The sequence below is a fragment of the Triturus cristatus genome, chromosome 6, assembly GCF_964204655.1.
Source record: "Triturus cristatus chromosome 6, aTriCri1.1, whole genome shotgun sequence".
Taxonomy (NCBI): Eukaryota; Metazoa; Chordata; class Amphibia; order Caudata; family Salamandridae; genus Triturus; species Triturus cristatus.
Window position 1 is genome coordinate 1,312,202,667 of NC_140589.1, and position 21,974 is coordinate 1,312,224,640.

The window sequence follows — 21,974 nt, forward strand, 5'->3', positions numbered from 1 at the left end:
ATCGGCCATGGTAACCACATTTTTCTTGACATCCTTTATTCTTGCAGGACCATAGTATTTATTTATTGTACCTATCAAACTATTGTGAGGTCTTTTAACCAGAACCATTTGACCTGCCTTCCAATCAGATTATTTGACTCCCCATTTGTGATCATATACTTGTTTGTACTTCTTTTGGTGGCGCACAGTTCGAGGCATGTGGGCTGCTGAATTCATATCTGTGCATAGATCGCCGCCTAGTGTTGGGTCCGGATGATTGCACATTGTTGTCCTGGAAGAGTCTTCGAAGTATCACGAGATAGGTGGCTCCTCCCCTGGACTACAGTGCGCATGGGCATCCTCTCCATCCTTAGATTGTTTTTTTCCGCCATTGGGTTCGGATGTGCTATCTTAGCTCAACTTAGGAATATTCAGTTTTAGGCCAAAAGGCCTTTAGTTTTCGTCGGTACTGTTCCCGTTCGGTCTCGACTACTTACTTTAGTGTTTAGCACCTTCTTCCAACTTTCGGATCGGTTTGTTCCGAACATCGAAGCTTGATCGACGATGGAATCGAGGACTCCATTCAAGAGGTGCCCGTTATGCCACGCGAAGTACCCACATATTGACGTCCACCCGGTCTGTAATAAATGCCTCTCGCCAGATCACGACAAATCGAAATGCATGGCCTGTGCCCGATTCCGATCCAAAAAGACTCTGCGGAATCGAAGGGCAGCGAGACTGGAGGCCCAGCAAGCGGCGCCTGCCCCTACCAACATATTCAGCACCGAGGACGAGGACGCCGAGAGCGTGGAAGAACTAGTCTCTAGCCCCGCTTCCGAACATGATTCCCGTTCGGAGGACGACGATGAAGTGATCTTTCAACGTGAAGAAAACGTCGATGAGGTAGGAGACTACGACGAGGCCTATGGGGCCAAAGAAGACAGCTCTCCCGAGGAGCTAGGCCAATCCGTCGAAACGGAGGCCGAAACAGTACGTCGTCATAAGGCTCCGGTCGAAGGATCGCCTCCGGGCCTTACCCCAGACCAAACACACAGTTCTCCGGCCCCGCCTTCCGGCCCGGCCTCGAACACTTTGCTAGAGCCAATATTATTGAAGACGACAGGGTTCGCAATCCCAAAACCATCCATCGCACCAGTCCCTTCGAAAACTAAAGTGAAACTGGTGGTGGTCGGCTCGAAGACGTCGAAGCCATCCGCTACTTCGACGCCAAAAAAGGTCATCGGCTCCGACCGCGTACAACGAGACTTCGGTGCCGAGCTCACCGCAGCGGATACGGTTGCCAACCCGAAAAGGAAAGCCCTCGGGCACCACAAGGCACCGAAACCTTCGGCGCCGACATCGAAGGCCGTAACCTCCGAAGTTAAAATGGCCGCCCACGCTACGTCGTCATCTAGCGCAACGGCGCCGACTAAGTCCTCAACTACGTCAAGCGTCGATACCTCACTTCGGAACGATGACCCCCTTTCTGCAAAAAAGTCGGGGCCGGCCTCCACGCCTACCACTACAATGCCCATCAAACCACCAACTGCGTTCACTGTGCAGCAAGTCTCCATCTTTGCAACGCATCCGTGACCGGGCAGCCCTCCACTCTTTCTCGGGTCCCGACACGAACAAATCTTCTAAAGCGCACTCGGAGCCAACCAACATTACGTTTGGGTTGCCACCGCCCTCGGCACCGAAACTATTCGAAATTCGGACACGTGTCCTCCACACACAGTCCACCACCTCTGGTCTAACAGAGCACGACTCTTCGGGGCCACAATTTATCGACGCCGACACCGGCAGGTTAATGCTCCACAAGCGCAAGATAACGCCAGTTAGAGAAGAGGAGCCCTACAAAATTCCTCTTAAACGCAAAATGCCAGCGGGGCCGGAACCAGTGCTCCAGGAACACTTCCAACCCCTCCATCCAGATCCGCCAACCTTTTCTCCGACGCCTTCCGAATCGGACGCACTACAGGACTATGGCGGGGATGATACCATCTACCCTGGGGACGTAGATCCTGAGGAGCTTCTACAAAACACGGATAAGGCATGGGATGACCCCACAGACCAAGGTGCCGTGCCGTGCCACAAACCCAGGATGCGCAGCTCTATAACGTAAAAACGTCTCCCACAGAGGACACTGCTGCCTTTAATGCCCTCATCGAACGGGCTGCTGCTCATCATGGGGTGGAACTCCATTCTGATGCCATTGAGGAGGACTTCTTGCTTGACACTTTCGCATCTTCAGAAAGAACTGTCAAAACTCTGCCCATGTTAAAAGGGGTTCTCAAACCTGCCAAAGACATTTTCAAGGACACCACAAGAGCACGGGTGTTAAATCCCAGGATTGAAAAAAAATACAAGCCTGCTCCCGGTGACCCTAAATACATTAGGGGTCAGTTGCCGTTGGACTCCATGGTAGTTGCCAATGCTCGCAAGAGAGCACACTCACAAACAACGGGTGATGCTCCTCTCCCAGACAAGGAGTCAAAAGTGCTGGAAACATCGGGCAAACGCATTGCAGCGCAAGCAGCAAACATCCTGCGCATTGCCAATACACAGGCACTCCTGGCACGTTATGACAGGTCACATTACGACACGCTAGAGTCACTGCTCCAACATCTACCAGATGAGTATAAAGAGTCAGCGGAGCTACTCATCAGAGAAGGACAACTCCTCACTAATGCATCCATAAAATGCGCACTTGACGCAGCTGACACAGCAGCTAGGGCAATAAACACAAGCGTCATGCTACGACGCCATGCCTGGTTATGAATCTCAGGCTTCAAGCCGGAGATCCAAAACAATATCCTGAACTTACCAGTTAACACAGAATACTTATTTGGCCCAGACGTAGACACTACACTAGAAAAAATAAAGAAAGCACACTGACACTGCGAAATCAATGGGGGCTCTGCAGATGCAGCAATTTCGTAGTGGCTCCTTTCGTCGCCCCGGAAATAGGGGAGCAACAAGAGGTCAGGGGTCACAACAGCAGTATGCTAAAGGTGGCACACAAAGCACCTACGACAAAAACAGGGGTGGATATCGTGGATCAAGCACCAAAGGCAGGGGACGTGGTTATGGCAACACCAGGTCCTCCCCAAAGAACAAACAGTGACGCCCTCTCCTTACCCCCCGACCACATAACACCTGTCGGGGGAAGACTACAGCTGTTCCTGTCCGCGTGGAAAAACATCACCACAGACAGGTGGGTCAGGGACATCATACACCACGGGTACTGTCTAGAATTGACGTCCACTCCACCCGACATACCACCAAAGCAACGTCCTATGTCAGTCGAGCACTTGGCATTATTACAGCAAGAAGTGCTGGCTATGCTCACAAAAGGAGCAATAGAGGTAGTGCCCATCAACCAGCAGGGAACAGGGGTGTAGTCTCTGTACTTATTAATCCCAAAAAAGGACGGCTCGCTCAGACCTATTCTAGACCTGTGACCCCTAAACCAATATATTCTGTCAGAGCATTTCCATATGCTCACCCTACAGCAGGTTCTCCCACTACTCAGTCAGGGGGACTTCCTAACCACGCTAGGCCTAAAGGATGCATACTTCCACATACCCATACACCCTTCACACAGGAAATACCTCAGGTTCACTATTCAAGGGAATCACTATCAGTTCAAAGTTCTCCCCTTCGGAGTAACAACAGCACCCAGGGTCTTTACCAAGTGCCTGGCGACAGTAGCCGCGCATCTGCGAAGACAAAACATTCACGTCTTCCCTTATCTGGACGACTGGCTAGTTCAGGCCAAGTCAGCACAACAATGTGCCACCCACATGTCCCACACCATTCACCTTCTTCACGATCTGGGATTCTCGCTAAATTACCCAAAATCAAATCTCCAACCTGCGCACGTACAACAGTACTTAGGCGCAACAATCAACACTCTGGCTGCCACAGCTCAGCCAACTTTAGTGAGAATCAACAGCATGCAACTGCTGATCTCAAAATTCAAACCTCAACACTCCCTTCCTGCGCGAGTGTTCATGCAGTTGATAGGCATGATGGCCTCCTGCATTTTCATAGTCCCACACGCGAGACTACATATGCGCCCGCTTCAGGAGTGCTTAGCACGTCAATAGAATCAGGCTCACGGGCAACTAAAAGACCTAGTATTGGTGAGCGGTCGGGCATACAACTCTCTGCATTGGTGGAATCCACAAAACCTTTGCAAGGGCCGACCATTCCAAGAGCCTGTTCCACAAATCATACTGACAGCGGACACGTCTCTCCAGGGATGGGGAGCTCATGTACTCAATTACACAGTGCAGGGACTATGGACAACACAACAAAAGAAGATGCACATCAACCTTCTGGAACTGATGGCAATCTTCCTAGCCATGAAGGCATTCAAAGTACACTTATGCAACAAAGTCGTGTTGATCCGGACGGACAACATGACTGCCATGTACTACATACAGAAGCAGGGAGGAACGCACTCTCCACAGTTGTCTCATCTGGCTCAGAGCATGTGGAAGTGGGCCATCCAGAGGAACCTATTCCTCATGGCCGAACACCTCCCCGGCAAGGACAACCAGATGGCGGATCTGCTCAGCAGACACAGCCACCAGATGCACGAGTGGGAGCTACATCCATCAGTACTCAAACCGTACTTCCAGCAGTGGGGTCATCCAGAGATAGACCTATTCGCAACAAAAGAAAACACAAAATGCCAAAGCTTTGCCGCCAGGTTCCCACACCGACAGTCGCAGGGCAATGCGATATGGATGAACTGGTCCGGCACATTTGCGTACGCTTTTCCCCCAGCACCATTAATACCGCTGGTGGCGCGCAAACTAAGGCAACACTCACTGACCCTTATCCTAGTTGCTCCAACGTGGGCACGCCAGCCGTGGTACACCACCTTTCTGGAACTTTCCGTGGTGCCTCATCAACGACTGCGGATAAAACCAGCACTTTTAACGCAGAACCATGGCGAAATTCAACACCCAGATCCCCAACAACTGAACCTGGCGATCTGGCTCCTGAGGTCTTAGAGTTTGGCTACCTAAACTTACCACCTGACTGTATGACTATCATCAAAGAAGCCAGGAGACCCACTACTAGAGCCTGCTATGCGGCCAAATGGAAAAGGTTTGTCATTTACTGCAACAACAATAACATTAACCCACTGGACGCATCTATTCAAAACATCATATGCTCTTACACCTATACCGCTGTAATCTGGCATACAACTCAATACGCATCCATTTGACCGCGATAGCAGCCTACCTCCAAAACAGGCAGCACCTCTCCTTATTCAAGGTACCTGCCATCAAAGCTTTCTTGGAGGGACTCAAACGAGTAATTCCCCCAAGACACCCACCAGCACCAGTGTGGAACCTCAACTTGGTCCTCACCAGACTGATGGGTCCGCCCTTTGAACCTCTCCATTCATGTGAGATTCAATTCCTCACCTGGAAAGTGGCTTTCCTAGTAGCCATCACTTCCTTAAGAAGAGTTAGTGAGCTCCAGGCACTAACCATTCAAGAGCCATTCATTCAGGTCCACGCAAACAGGGTTGTACTACGCACCAACCCCAAGTTCATGCCCAAAGTCATATCACAGTTCCACATTAACCAAACTATCGAACTGCCCGTTTTCTTTCAAAATCCGCAAAATGTCGCAGAAAGAATGCTCCATACACTAGATGTGAAGCGGGCTCTCATGTACTATATCGATAGGACAAAAGATTTTAGAAAAACTAAACAACTCTTCGTTGCCTTTTCTCCACAACACAAGGGCAACGCCATTTCCAAAGCAGGAATAGCCAGATGGATCGTTAAATGCATTCAGATTTGCTATCACAAAGCTAAACGCACATTAACGGTTCCCCCACGAGCCCACTCAACACGAATGTTAGGGGCGTCCATGGCTTTCCTAGGAAACATCCCTTTACAAGAAATGTGTAGAGCAGCCACATGGTCCACTATACATACATTTACCAAACACTACTATGTAGATGTACACTCAAAACAGCAGGCAGCTGTAGGACAGGCTGTTCTTAAAACTCTTTTCCAGACTGCTGCAGCTGGCACAGGTAGCCGCCGCTAAGGAAGGTACTGCTATATATTCTATGCACAGATATGAATTCAGCAGCCCACATGCCTCGAACTGATTATGCTACTTACCAGTATGCATCTGTTCTTGGCATGTAGGGCTGCTGACATTCATATCGCCCACCCTCCTCCCCGGCGCCTGTAGCGGCTGCAGCACTCACATTTTCTGTATAGCATGGTCATCACTTACTGTATCTACTCCATCACTGCCACAATGGCGAAGAACAATCTAAGGATGGAGAGGATGCCCATGCGCACTGTAGTCCAGGGGAGGAGCCACCTATCTCGTGATACTTCGAAGACTCTTCCAGGACAACAATGTGCAATCATCCGGACCCAACACTAGGCGGCGATCTATGCACAGATATGAATGTCAGCAGCCCTACATGCCAAGAACAGATGCATACTGGTAAGTAGCATAATCAATTCTTTCCTTGGTTATTTTGTCATCCCATACAAATGAGTCATCTTCGAATAACCAGTTTGGTGTAAGTTTGGATCCTGGTTTGTGCCCTCTTAGACAAAAAGGGGAGTAACCAGTCACGCTGTTGGGTGTGATGTGATACGACCAAATCATGCTAACTGCAAAGCATCTTTGATCATCCTATTGCAGCGTTCCACTAGTCCATTTGCACGAGGACAATATAAGGGAGTGGAAATGTGTTTTATGGCTAAACTGACAAACTCTTTAATTTCCTCAGAAACAAACTGCACTCCATTGTCAGTAATGAGTGTGTATGGAATACCTTCATTAGCAAAAACATCAGACAGGAAGAGTATTATGGTTTTGGTGTTTACCTTATTGACAAACTTTAGTGTGATCCATTTGGAAAAATAGTCTACTACAACTATAATGAACCTCTCTTGTAGACCTGAAATTTGTAAGGGACCAATAATGTCCAAGCCTAATTTTCCCCAGGCCTTGATGGGAACGTGTACAGGTTCTAATGGTGTTTTCCTCATGCTTTTGTCGCGGAGGCCACAAGAATGGCACTCTTTAACCAGATTCTCTATAAGAGTGTCCATGCCAGGAAACCAATACCCTGAACGAACTTGCTTTTAGTAAGGTTCCTTCCTAGATGGCCCTTGTGAGCTATTTCACTGATGCACATCCTGAGTTATTCAGGTGGAATTATTTTGTCAGTTTTTAATACATTTGTTCCTCCAATACAGTTCATCTCGAACATTCCAGTATGGTTGTAACTCACAAGGAAGGTCACTACATTTCTTGGGCCAACCATTGGTGATGATCTCAATGACTGCTTTCATTATGGCATCCCTTGACATGAGGCGCTTCCACTCTTCCTCTAAAATGGCAGGAATGGTTACTTGTAGGACTTAAAACTCTTCTGTATTTTCCTCCATATGCTTATTGAGGGGTAAGCGAGAGGCAGTCGGCAACCTGATTCTTCTTACCTGGAACATACTCCATTTTGAAAATGAAATTGTGCAGGGACGCAAGCCATTTGCCAATCCTGGGTGTAGTTTTCTCAATGTCCTTAAAAGAAAATAATGACACTAAAGGTTTATGGTCCGTTCTGAGCACAAACTGTATACCCCATAGAAAAAACTTTAAATGATTGGTTGCCCAAAAACAAGATAAAGTCACCTCCGCAATAGTGGAGTAGTTAATTTCTGCATCTTTGAGTGTCCTGAACGCAAAGGCTATGATTTTTTCTTTGCCCTCTTACATTTGAGAGAGTGTGGCACCAATTCCTCTATTGCTGGCATCCGTGGTGAGGAACGTGTCTTTGGTACTGTCGAAATTACCTATGCATGGTGCAGTAGCAATAGCCTTTTTGAGACCCACAAAAGCACTGTTGTTGATGGGTAACCATTCAAATTTGTTATCTTTCTTCAATAGGTCTCTGATAGGTTGTACCAGATCTGAGAATTTTTTTATGAATTTATACATGTACTCAGCCAAACCTAAAAAAGATTTGATTTCATCCTTGTTGACAGGAATGGGAGCTTCTACCACTGATTCTATAAGGTCCATTTTAGGTTTCATGCCTTCACTGGACAAGGTGTGTCCTAGAAATTCAACAGATGCTACTCCGATTTTACACTTGTTCTTTTTGATGGTGAAACCTGCTTCACTAAGTTTGGTACACACCTTCCTCAAGTTGAAATTGTGTTCATCCTCATCAGACCCATAAATGAGAATGTCATCTTGGAAACAGATGGATTTGTCTACCCCCACCAAAATATGTTGCATTATTCTTTGGAAAGTTGCTGCGGCCGAGGCCAAACCAAATGGCATCCTTAAGAATTTGTAGGTACCAAAGGGTGTTGTAAAAGCCGCGAGAATTTGTGTATCGGGGTGCAATGCAACTTGATGATATGCTGATGTGAGGTCTAATACAGAAAAGTATCTGGCACCATTTATTACAGATAACACTTTGTTAATTTTGGGAAGTAGGTACCTGTCTACCCAAATATTGGCGTTAAGACTTCTCAAGTCCAATCACATGCGGATCTCATTACTCTTTTTTAGAAGTTATAACAATAGGGGCCAACCATTCTGAACTTTCCACAGCTTGAATAATGCCCAGCTTCTCTAGTTTCTCCAGTTATATTTTTTAACAGTTCTCGCATAACCAGGGGGATGGACCTGGTTGTGTGTGTGACTGGAACGGCATCATTTTTAGGCTTCAATTTGTGCATATCGTTTATTTTTTAGCAACCCCACATTTTCCGTGAAGACCTGGAAATTCATCACTTATCCCCTTTCCTGTTAACGATCTGTGAATTAGTAATACCTGTTCTATATTGTTGGGGTCAAGCACGATGCCTAGATCTTTCTGGTGTTTCCACCCTAATATAATTACTTCCTTTCTCTGTAATGTAGACTTTCCCAAATGTATGTCTGTCCTTGAAAGTGATCTGCATCTTCACCATTCCTTTTAAAGGAATGGGATCCTTGTTGTACCCCCCTGGGCATACATCAGGGTTTTCCAAAATGTATTCACCTTCTCTAAACAAACCTTGGAAAGTTTCTTTGTCAATTAGAGTGTAAGGGGAACAGGAGTCCACAAAAGCATTTACTTTCTTACCATCCAATTGTATTTCACAAACAGGATAACTAATCTTCTCTTCCTCAGCTTTGCCATGATACATTTGTTGTTTCCAGTTTCAATGACCTTGTCATAAACAGCATGTACCTCTTAACCTACATCTTTGGAATTACACATTTTAGAAAAATGATCAACTCTTATTGCACTTTCTGCAACAAACTCCTCTTGCAGGACACTTAGGAAAATCATCTAGATGATTGACATTCCCACATCTGTAACCTCTGAAATTCTCTTTTTTAGGTTTGGGTTTAACCACCGTGTTTTTATTTACTATTTTAAAAATATCATCATCCCCTTTAATTTCATTTACATGCTTCTCCGATGACACAAACTTTGTTAACTTTCATTTCTCTTACACAATAAGCGGTGTGCTCAATACTTTTAGCTATTGGTACAGCTTCTTCCAAATGTGGTCTTTGGGTTAACAACCTCTCTTGCACCTTGTGATCATTGGTGCAACGAACCAACTGATCTCTGAGAGAATCGGCAAGAGCACCAAATTCTCAAGTGGCAGAGAGTCCCCTCAAAGTGGCAAAATGAGGTGACTTCTTCATTTTTTCTTGTACCCTTTGGTAGAATTTGTCGCTCCAATACCACGTTAACTTTATCTTTGAAATGAGCACCCAATTTCCTCAATGTGGTGGTGAAAACATCAGCATCCCCATCCTCACCCCCCCCCCCCCTTTCATCAATATGCTCTTCATACATTTTCCTCCCTTGAGTACACAACTTATGCAGCAAAATGTTATTTCCTCACAGAAGAAAACTTTTCTCCTCCTATGGCAATTAGATAGGTGGGTCAAAATGTTTAATTCCTATCCCACAAGATTTCTGGTTCCCCTTTATCGTTTAAAAATAGAGGTGTTTGATTCATGTTGGTAACTGACATGGTTAAAGTTAGAAATCCAAGTTTGAAATACTATGAGGAAAGAGAAAAAGTAAACAACTGCAAGAAATATGCTATGCCAATAAGTGTGCAAGGTACAAAAGTCCAACTGAACACAAAGAGGGCTGTCTGTCAGCGTGGAATGTCACAACAATGCTGCAGGCTATTAGCTGAGCCTGTCAGCGATAACACTGAAGAAAAAACATAAAATTGAGAAGACTGCAGGCAAGCTGTGCCTGTCAGCATGTTGTAAGGCGCTTACTTGGAGGTCATGAGGAAAATAGAGGAATTTGCCTTGGGTATGCAGGATACCGGAAGGAGATTAGCAAGAGAAATTTGTTGGATTAACGAAATGGAGACACTTGTCTAACGTCTCGAAGTACAAATACTGGGAAGAATGACTGCTCAAACAGCAAAGCTTCTTTTAGGCAATTGTGACTAGAAATACCTCTGTAGGCGCATGATGAAAAGAGCATGCGTACATACAGGACTACTTCACTGATCGAAAACGCCTCTCCTGAAGATGAATGGGGCAGACGACGCAGGAACTACAGCGGCATGCGTTGACGAGGAAACACTCACCAGCATAGACGCCTCCCTTGATGCAAATTCTGAGGAGACCCTGCTCACCATGCACACGATGAAAGAAAGGGCATGCGCTGATGAAAGCAGACACTCCAGGGAATGCGCTGACGAAGAAACGATCACCAACGTAGACGCCTCCCTTGAAGACAATTTTGAGTAGACGCTAATTACCATGCGCACTATGGGGAAAAAAAAGAGGCATGCGCCGATGAATAAACACAATTTCGCCACGGGACAATGCTGCTCACTGTGCACACGAAGAGGGAAAGGCATGCGCCGACGAAGAGACAATTCGGGACAATACACGGAGTGTACTGACGAACCCCCTCTGCGGTGAAACGAAGACGCTCCTCTGAAGAATTCGAGGTGGAGATGGTGCTCCCAATGAGAAGTACTTGACACGATGTGTCCAGAGTAAAAATATCACAGCCGGACCGGCGTTCAGAGTGATGTGATGTTGAATGCACAAGAGGTGTGGAAGGCAAGAAGCAAAAAAGGTAAGCAGGAGCTAAAACAAATGATGGTAGGCTGGCAAAAATAGAAACAGGGGTGAGGAACTACAGCTGTCCCCTGCACAGCATCCAGTGCCCAGTCGTCGCCAAAAATGTAGAAATCACTCCAAGAAGCAAGGAGATAAGAGTGGAACGTGAGTTTATTTCTCAATACAGTTCCTCAACTACCAAGCCTAACGCTCCTCAGTCCAGAAGTGCTAACATTCTAAGGTGCACTCCTGCTGCATTCCAGGGTGGAACCATAGTCTACTGGTAGAGGGGTGGAACATACCAAAAGGGGAAACTGAAGATTGCAGAGGAAAGAAAGATGAGGATCTACAGAAAAGAAAGGGGTATAGGGAAAGATTATAACATAAACATGCGCTCGTTTGGAGTGCTACTGATTTAAATGAAAAAAATAGAGTAAAGGGGTAAGTCCGAGGATGTGCCGTAATGGGCAGAACTGCTGACCTTGGAGCTTGTGAGCAGCGTTAGAGTCTCGGCGTGGGTTCACAAGCACACTTGAAATTCATGCCCGAAAAGTTTAAATAGAATGAGACAAATGCCTGAAGCTAGGAAAAGTAAAGCGCGTTAAGTAAAAGTGATCAATAAAAAAAGTGCCCCAACAGCTGAAGGAAACTACATTTGTGACATGAAAGAGAAGCAGGCGAGGAACACACATTGGTAAATGCAGGGAACTATGCTACAGTCAATAGAAATGGAGGAAAAGTAAGAAACCAGCACAGGAAAAAATGAAAAGCAAAAGGGTGGGATGTGCCCTCTAAGATTCTGTTGAATACAATAGTTTCTGCAGGCGAAAACTAAGTATCATGAAGTGTTGTTGAAAAAAAATCTATATATATTTTGACAGTTCAAATTTGACTAATGTTTTTATATGACTTCTAACTTGTTTAAATGACTGAAGTTACTAAAGTGATTGACTTTGTTTTCTTTCTAGGTCTGGCGATTCAGTACTGCATTTTGCTCAATCACTGAATGGAAGTTTGCTAACATCACCAGCATGTCTGACCATTTAAAGAAATGCAGTTACAATACTGTAGAGAAGAGGGAGGAAGCGATTCCCCTCCCATGCATGTGCGTGACAAGGGAACTGACTAAAGAAGGACGGTCGCTGCGATCCGTTTTGAAACCTGTTCTTTAAACCCAAATCCGCGAGATTTACTCCACTTGCACAGACACTTAAGCAACTTAAGCATCTGCTAAGACCTCCATGTAATATTCAATACCTGACACTTTATTCATTTACTAAAGATTGGTTCTAGTTTAAGCCACACTCACTGTGCTTTTAATATATATTTTGAAGTGATGATTTTTTTTTTATATCTATAAGTATTGTTTAGAGGTGAGAAAAGGCCTTAATGTTTTAAAAACGTGGAATGTCTTGGGGTAGGTTTCCTGTTTTATTAACTTGAAATGCCTTGCAGTGGTTCTTTTTACCATTTACCCCTCCGAGGGCCCATTATTCATCTTCAAAGATATATAAATGAATATTCCACATGGTATATATTTTGAAAATGCAAGTTAAAATCCCATTTTAACCGGACGTATTCTTTATTGTCAGCAAAAATATATCCATACTTACGGATGCTGTTCACGTCTTTTATGTATCCTATCTACAAAGGTTGTTAAATATGAATTCTATGGCTGTACATGTTTGTTTACTTCGAAATACCACTGGCCAAGGTTGTGCACTTTAAAAACATTAGTGAAATTCATTAACGTGATTAATTGTAGCACATGCAACACTATTTTTTTAAACTGCAACTGCTCAGTATTTTAAAGTGTCAGCAAAGACTCCTTTTTTTTTATTGCATTTTTGTAACTGGTGTTTCGTTTTGGGGAGCAAAGCATCAGTATTCCTAATAGAAGTTTTTCTCATGTATGCACATTTCCAAACTTTCTGTAGCTGTCTACTCGAGATGAAATATCTTTTAAAGCCAACTATTCAATATTGTCCAGACCTATGAGAACTGAAGAGTTAATAAACTACATTGTTAAAATACGGCACTTTGCAAAAGAAACACTTGAATAAAGATGTGTATTGCACCATTTTACATAAGAGTAAGCCTGCAGCCCTCGAATAGGTTGATTTGCTTTGCAGTTTGGCAAAAAATTACAATTTTTTTTTTTTTTTTTTTTTTAAATAGTCCATGAAGCTATAATTTAGAAGCTTCTTGTGTTTATTCTGACTTGAAGGGCGTTTAATTGTTCAGCAATATCATTTTTTTTATTGATCGGAAGTACACTGCATTGCACAATAGTCATTTTCAGTAGACCATATATCACTATACAAAATCTTCTCATGACCAAGAACACGCGTATAGATTCTATTCTTTAAGGGAATCGTTTCTCTAATAATTCTTTACTTAAATGACTTAGTAAATTAACTTTTCAAAGGTTAAGGTTAATAGCAACATCACTGTGTAGATGCTTCACTTTCAAGTCCCCTGCGAGACTCTGCGATTGGTAACTCTTAAGCAAAAACTGAGCAGAATCATTTGGGGCCCCTCTTTCAATAGAAGTTTTGAGGATGGTGAAACTTGCCTGCAAAGTGACTCATTTTAGTTTTAATTTTTACCAAAATACCAGGCTTCCTGCTCTGTGCACTTGTAAAGCTCTGATCATAGCGCCAGTATGTCAGCATGGCTGTGCTTGTGCTTAAGGGGTTACAGTCTACCACTTTGTTTACTTACATGTAAGGACAACGTTGACATAGCAAAAAAAAAACAGGCATTTACAAAGCCAATAGGCCTCATAAAAAAAAAAAAAGCTTAAGTCATTAGTTGTGACATTGGCAGTGCTGCTTCACATTGCACAGTTAGGCCAACTAATTACTGTTCTCAAACTCTGCACCTGCCAAGGACTGAAGATGTAAATAAACGGAAAACGCACAAAAATACCCTCCGTTAGAAGTGGTACTCCCATGCCCTCTGTGTTTTGAAGAGATCCAATTGACCCTCTCCTGATAAAGGCAGCCGCACCTTAGGCTGGTTGAGTCAGGCTGAAGTCCTTGATTTAGCACGTTGCAGTACACTACCTAGCGACCCTTAACTTGGACAAAAGTGTTTTCTGTAGAACCTTAGTTTGTTACTTCAGGTCCCTCGAATCAGACCCACGTTTTTTCTATAGACAGACCGCAGTATCTGGGCATTTACTAGAGGTCTGGCAGGGGTCCGCAGGTGCTACCTCAGTATCAGAATTATGATCAGTAGCTGCCATTGAATGACTCCTTTTGTTGAAAGAGGAAAAACTGTGGCAACACCTGGACTGTGCTTTTCTTTTCATCACACCAGATCTTAGAGCGTGCGGCTTAAAATTACATTTGTATTTTCACTTTCGTAAGTCTACATTTCGCTCGTTTTCTGTTTCCTAAACAAATCTAAATATAACTCACCCCCCATTCACAGAAATGCTACTAAATGTGAGCCCTAAGAGATGAGAAGACTAGGCCTGAGTACTCGTTGCTGTGTGTCTATCTTATACCCTCACTTCATCTAAAGCAACCCAAATGGCACCTTACAGGAGTGACATCAGGCACAATTGTTACGGTGTCCTGGACTACTGATCATTGGTGTTCGCTCCAAGGACCTGTGAGACTAAGTAAATAGAATAGGCCTACCAATAACTGTCCTCCGCAAAGTATCTGTATGCAGTGGTAAGAATGGGAGTTATCTCGTAGTGTGATGATGTGCGTCCTAAATGTAGTAATGTGCTTCCTACTAGTGTGCAGCTTAAAATATCTCGGGGTGCTATGAATCGTCCCCTGTACTTATTAAAATCTAATACATCTGTAAACCTTTTCTAAGGGGAAGATCGACTTGTTTCATTGCCTAAGAATGTGGTATTTTCTTCAGGACAGATTGTGACACAGATGTCTCATAATTTCACTTGGACTCAAAGTTGCCTCCTCATACTGGGTTCACCAGTGTGAATGGTACAAGCTTCGGGGTCGTATACAAGCCTGGCTGTGAAGCACACTGGTGTGCATTACTGTAATGTCACATTCTCAGAAATTGGAAGTAGCCTTTACCAATCTCTTTGTGATTGGGGCATGAGTAGTATTTGTCTGTGCCCCAATTCTTGTACCTCTTGGCTCCCTCCGTTTTGATAAATCTTAAATATACCAGTTCTGGGTTTTGATAGTGATAGCTATTACTAATGCTCTAAAACCAACTCTTACCTGTTCTGAAAAGGCCACTCTACTATTGATGGTTATTACCAATTATTTCGATACAGAACAATACCTCTACTAAATATATAACCTAGTTCTTTAGCGGTTTTCTCAATAGTGTTTTGTCCAAAGTGTATGATTAGAGAAGCCCCCAGTATGTAGGGGCGAGAAGATAAGAAAGTGGAGACGGACTAGACAGTGGTGATGTCTGGATGATGAGCAAGGATAAAAGGTTGAGGGTCAGAGGTGATACGAAAAGTCACTAGGGATGCATGTGACGTTGGAAAGGGGGATGACCTGATGAATGGGAAGAAACGAGCTGGGAGGTGGGGGTGAAAGGGAGTGATGCAGAGAGGAGAAGCTATTAGGGGGAGACAGGATTGTGGGGGAAGACTGAGGCAGTGCCTAAGCAACAAAAGGATGGCAAACTGTGGGATTGCGATGGATCATGGAAGCAGTGATGCCAGGATGGGAAGTGAAGATGATGAGGCGCAGGACTACTTTAAATCCATCACCAGAACCTAATGGCAACTCTAACAGGACAATGTTACCTTCCTTGAAATGACATGGACTTGATGGACAGGCCATCAAAATATTAAGAAACCATGAAAAACACAGGAGAGCCAGTGGCTGAAGGGGGGCCAACTAAAAGCCCTTTCTGTCTTTCTTCTTGTACGTTTTAAAGCGTTTGGCATATGGTCTCCTAGATATCTAAGCTGTCTTTAGCTAGACCTAACTAGGATTGGCCAACAGATTCCTGTTCTTGTTTGCACATTAGATGTCAGTGTATTATTGCCTAAGTGCTTGAACTCCGAAAAAGTTCAATTTCTAGAGTTTTTATTTTATTTATTAAATAGATTCTACCAGTTGCCTCTTCCCATATAAATGATGCAATTATCCACTATTGACTTGCTGGCATCATATGTCAGTAGTATTTTGTCACTAGGCACAGTCACACAGTCGCTCAAACAGTTAAAACCGGTACATTACTCAGAAATTATTGAACTGTTTGTAAGGTATGTGCATCTCTTGGTATTTGGAAGTTGATTATCAAAAACATTTCTGCTCTGCAATGTTGTTACTAAACACAAGTTAGTTTCCCCAATCTAAAGGTCTTACGTAGCTCAACAGAACTAAGAACTAAAGGTGGATTTCTGTCAAATATTTTGTTTATTCTCGTCCCATAGTGTGAACAACTAGTGGTTTTTAAATGTTTTTTTGTAAAAGCTGTTTTTGTTCTTCATCCCCTTTCCCCGTTGCATAGAATACATTTTTCGGTTGCCCCTATAGTGTGTAACTTCTGCAGTAAAAAAGATAGTAATCGTTTACGCGTTTAAGGGTAAAATATCTTCATCGTAACATGTCCCCAGGTATTTTCTTGATAAAAAAAAACTGTTGGAATTTTTTTTTATTTCTGTAGGCAATTGACATAATTCCCTGTCTCTTTGGGCAAATCAAATGTCACTTAACAAGTGTCAGTATTTAATGCTTTACCTTTTATTTGTGAACCCTGCCTCTCTTTTCTCCTAATTATGCACTATCCTCTTTAGTAAAAATTCCCATCATGGCTCTTATTGACTTTTGTCTCTCAAACATGATTTGGAACTTGATTTAGGTGGCATAGTACTCCTTTGCATACCTCAGTTAGTCATACAGGCAACATCTTTACTCTGTGTCACTGTCAAAGAAGCCACCAAGTTACAAGATTGATCAATTCTGACTTCAGATAAGTTGTAGAATTTGTCAAGTTTGAACAGTTCTAAAATAATACATAAACTCTTACTGATTTTAATTCTTGCAGAACCAGGTTTTATTCCACAACTCCATTGTTTAAAATAAATAACCATAAGAAAACTGTTAATACTGCTAGAGAGAAGTTACCCCGCAGCTCATCTGCGACCCACCAAGCATCACATACTCCATCACCCGGTTTCTGTTTTTCCAGACTTTAGGAGGACAGTACCCTAATCCACCGTGTCAAAGAGTGAATCACATTTTTATCTTGCAGCCAGGGACATGCTTACTCCGTACTCTCCGCCTTCTATTACCCATCCGCTGTCATACCTTTGCATCCTGTCTGTGTGGGCGAGTGCTGTATTTTGTGTTGGTAAAAGAAGTCATCTGGTCATGTTTGAATACAACATAAACTATTTTGATTCTAGTAGATAGTTACATAGAAGCTTCAAGTAGTAGACTGGTAATAAGCGTACCCATAGCTAGATGGTGAGCTGCGTCGGAGTCCTCAATCCATAAAGTGGCTTTCTTCTGTACACACACATCACACATCACACATTACATGCACCAGAAACCTCATGCAGGGCATAGACTCTCCTAGGACACCACAGTGAGGTCTCACATGATTTTGCCCATCTGCCAATTGGATATGTCATCTGTTTTCAGATCGACAGGCATCAGTTTTCAGCTGACTTCATCGGTTGTGCTTGGAAATTTTCCATGCCCAGAATTACTTGGACTCTTTGTGGACTACCAGTAATCTTCAGCCGTAGCCATAAACCTTTGATTGCATGGTAGTTGTGCGACTTTATTCTGACAAAGCAACACAGAGACTGTAGGTAAATCAATCCTTTCGGGGTCACAAAAACCAAGTCTTTTCTCAGGCTGTGCATCCCTCATTGTGTCCCTAAGAAGTCCACCTGGCTCTTGCCGTCAGTGGTGGCGGTCCACCTTCCTTGCCAGCCATTTTCTTCAGGTTTTCACCACCGGCTTAGTTGTTTTGTATGTCAAAATGCTTCAGATACTATGGCATTTTTCCTGCAGAGGTTTTGTTCATGCTTATTCAGTAACTGGCAAAGTTAGCGCAGGTTTATTTTCTTTTTTTCTTTGATAACTGTTATTGTGTATTTTGGTTTGTGAATGTACACTCAGAAGTCAAGCCATTTGCATGTGTAAATTGAGAGGACAAAACAATTTGGGAGACTTGCCTAATATTCGGACTGTCATTCTGATTTCTCCCATAATCGGTGATGGGAATTGGTACATGTTATTTACCTCAGCAGTTTTTGTATCTCGAAGTCCTTGTTACGTCTTCCGACAACACAAAACCCCCCTCTCTATCAGTTTATGAAAAGAGAAGAGAGCGTATGGAAGCAGGCTGATATTCAGTGAAGAGAGTTGTGCATGTCACCTGGTTACAATTTGTGATGGACCAAAATGCTCTCAGGTCTACAGGTCGGCCATGAGCGTAAGTGAAAGGCAGCTAAGAATACCAGTCCCTAGGTAAGATTAATTTTATTAATATAAATAACCGTGTTCCCGTGGTGACAGTTCTGAAAGAACTGTTTGCCTTGCTAGTTAAAAATCCTTTAACTATGTGGTAGTACATTACCTGTACTCGCATGTTTCTCAGTACATTTTCCAAGCAAATATTTGACTTCTTGCCCAGCAGTAAACCTTTTATAGATCAGATCATGAATGTTACTTGCAGTTTGGGGGCATCATTTAGTCAAATGCCTTTTTGCTTTGCTTACATTTGTGTGTGGGTGTGTGTGTGTGTTTGGGAAGGGGTACGAGGGAGAGGGATAGAGAGGCTCACTGAGAGACTTAGTTTGTAAGCGCATTATTTCACGAGTATATTTTTGAGGCAACAGGAGTTACCAAATCACTTGATTTTCCTTCTAAATTCAAATACACGTTTTCTTAATCTAAAGGTTTTGTATTTTTGAGCTGCATTAAAAATGTTCTGGTACACAGTCCTCAAGTCAGCAGCCAAGAGTAAGTGAGACGAATAATATTGAAGTCACTATTTTGAGTCGTTTTTTATTAAAATAAATATTTAGAGTTCATGTGGTGGAAGTGCAGCAGAAACGTTTTGCCTTTCCAGTTAAGAACCATTCATATTAGTGTGCAATAACATCTGTACTTCTTGGTTATCATTATGAATTTTCTTTAAAATTATTGACCTATGGTCCAGCAATAAAAGCTTTACTTTTTATGAATGTTACTCACAATTTTGTAACATAATTGAGTCAAATGACTTTATTCTCTATTTTTACAGTTCAGCACATTGTGTATTTATTTTTTTCACAGGTTTGCACCTCCGACTAAATATCATCTGCTGGTCTAAATCTTTAATGTCCTGCAGTATTTTTGTATTACACTCTAATAGAGTTCACTGTAAAACGTTTTTATTTCTGAAAAATTGTAACTTTTTCTTGTTTTCTGCATATTTTACCATCCTGATCTATTGTTTAATTAAATTCACATATGTGCTTACGTTTTCATTTTTATGTTTTTGTACAGTACTTAAACTGCTTCTTTTTCTTTCCATCCTTCCTGCCCCTTTGCTGCACATGGTGTCGACGTGATCAGTGCCAAATTTGTGAATAGAATAAGTTGTGAATAAATTGTATATAGTGAAAAGCGGAGAATCTTTTCTAGTTGCTGTTCCGAACTGCTGGGGACTCTGGATTTTCACATTGAAGTTCTTTTGCAATGTCTCGTTTGTGTTTGATGCACCATGCTGGCTTGAATGCGTTGCTCTTGACTTCTGTTTATTTCAATACTGACTTAACCTAGGCAGTACTACCTGTGCCATTAACAGGTTTCAAAACATGGCCTGGGGCCTGATTCTGTGCTCAGCAGCTTGCTTTCTTTTCCGTCATTTAACAAAATTCTCCTTCTGGTGGCCTTTTTCATGTTTTTGGGTTTGTGGGCCATTGTATTCTTTTGGAAAAGTATTTTACCAAGGAGGATTCAGATTAGTTTAACTTTTTATTTGCAGGAGCTCATCACTGACTTATTTTGACTTTAAGAGTAGCATCGACAGTCGACGTTGAGCTGTAGACTAGTCTATGTTCATTCGCTGTCTTTTGATTGTCTCGATATTCCTAAACTGTCAAATGTCCCCATGCTTTTGGTGCAAGAACATGTAGTTCTACTATGTAATTCCAAATTGTAATGCATTTAAAAAAACAGCTTATGAGACTCACATTCTTGTTCTTTTGTTAGCAATTAAATAATTGATTAAATCCTCAGCCAAATAAGATATAGAAGGTTGGAATCCTCACTAAATGCAAGAAATACAACTCCATGCAGATATGAGCGAAAACAAGCACTGGCAAAGCCAATAGGTCGTGCCTTTGCAAAATCTATTGGTTTGGCAATATGTGTTAACAATGTTGTACACCAGTGTGCCTGCTGTTCAGCACGGCTAAAGGTTGGGGTGGGGCGGGGTGAGGTGAGGTGGAATGGGGTAGATTGGGTAAAAGTGGAGTAGTGTAGATTGGAGTAGGGTAGATGGGCAAATGTGATGAAAGTGTGGTAGATGGGGCAGATGAGATTGGATTAGATTGGAATAGGGTGGGGGAGATTGAACTGGAGTGGGGTAGACTAGGGTGGAGTGAAGTGGGATAGATTGGGGTGGAGTTGGGTATAATAGGATGGAATGTATTGGAGTGGAGTGGGGTTGATTGGGTGGATTTGAGTGAAGTTGGGCAGATTAGAGTTAGGTGGAGTGAAGCGAAGTCAGGTAGATTAGGGTATAGTGGGTTTAGATTGGAGTGTAGTGTGGTAGACTAGGGTAGCTTGGAGTGGGGTAGATTGGAGTATGCTATATTGTGGGATAGTGGTGTAGGGTACCATGGTATCATTATTGCTGATGTCGGTGCTGCTGTGCAGTCACAAGCTGTGGTATGCATTGTGTGGGTTCAAGCAGAGGCATAAGTTCACGTTGCATTTACTGATATTGCTGTTGTCAGGCATGCATATATCATTACATTCATTGACATTGTATTCACCCATTCCGACATTCCCCCCTATAGTTGATTCATCAACTACTCTGTCCTCATATGTTATGAGTTATGGTATTTGAAAGTGTGTGTGTGTAGTGTTGGTTGCTTTTTCCCTAGTTAAGTGCATACTACCTAATTTGCAGACTGCGTTTTTACAGCAAGAAACTCCTACTTGTAGGAAACTACATAACAGAAGTGTAGCAATGAGAATAGGTGCAAACTACGCCAATAGTTTGGACACCCATAAGGAGATCCATGAAAAAATAGTATGCAACCAGTCCTGCTCCGGGGCACCTCCCTCCTTCATGTCGATTTGTAGACAATGCAGTTCTTGGATAGCATGGGCTAATGACCCGTTATCCCGGGAATTACCGTTATCCAGGTCATTGCCAGGTATAAAAGTACAACACGAAGTACCAATCATGGCACACACCCCACCCTTCATAGCAGTCATCCTGTTCAACGCATACCAATGTTGCATCACCATAAGGCGGATGCCTCTCAATTCCTCTTTTATAGCGTTAAGGCTGAGCTCAGTACTGTTTGTTTCTTCCTTTCCCATCTGGTTATTTGTAACCAGCAGGCGTTGGCTTTTCATTGCATGGTGAAAGAGTATTTATCCTCCGGCGTTTACTTGAGCTTCTGTGAACAGTCTGAATTCTTCTGGAATGTCCTTTTATTGAACCCAGCCAAAATACTCGTCAGTTCTTCACCTTCAATCCTGATGCAACACAGTTGTTTTCTTTTTTAACGGATGTTGAGACAACTCGTACAGGTCTTCTCCAGGGATAACCAGGGTTGGGGTGTGTATGAGCCACGTCATCCGGGGACGAGCTGGGTGTAGACAAGGTCCCCACAGTGCCACACAGACCCATCAACGTAGAGATGCCCCATTTCAGGTCTAGTATATGCATTATTGTGCTGC

At 43.2% G+C, this 21,974-nt stretch overlaps 1 protein-coding gene across 1 annotated transcript in view; it reads left to right on the top strand.

Moving 5' to 3' along the window:
* The window catches only part of FBXO30 (F-box protein 30), a 151,998-nt gene extending 132,466 nt beyond the window's left edge, over nucleotides 1-19,532 (top strand). Inside the window, exon 3 of the mRNA XM_085612280.1 lies at nucleotides 12,066-19,532. Coding sequence (XP_085468406.1) covers nucleotides 12,066-12,269 — 204 coding nt within the window. The 3' untranslated portion in view covers nucleotides 12,270-19,532. The remainder of the gene's footprint in view (nucleotides 1-12,065) is intronic.
* The last annotated feature ends 2,442 nt before the right edge of the window (nucleotides 19,533-21,974 follow it).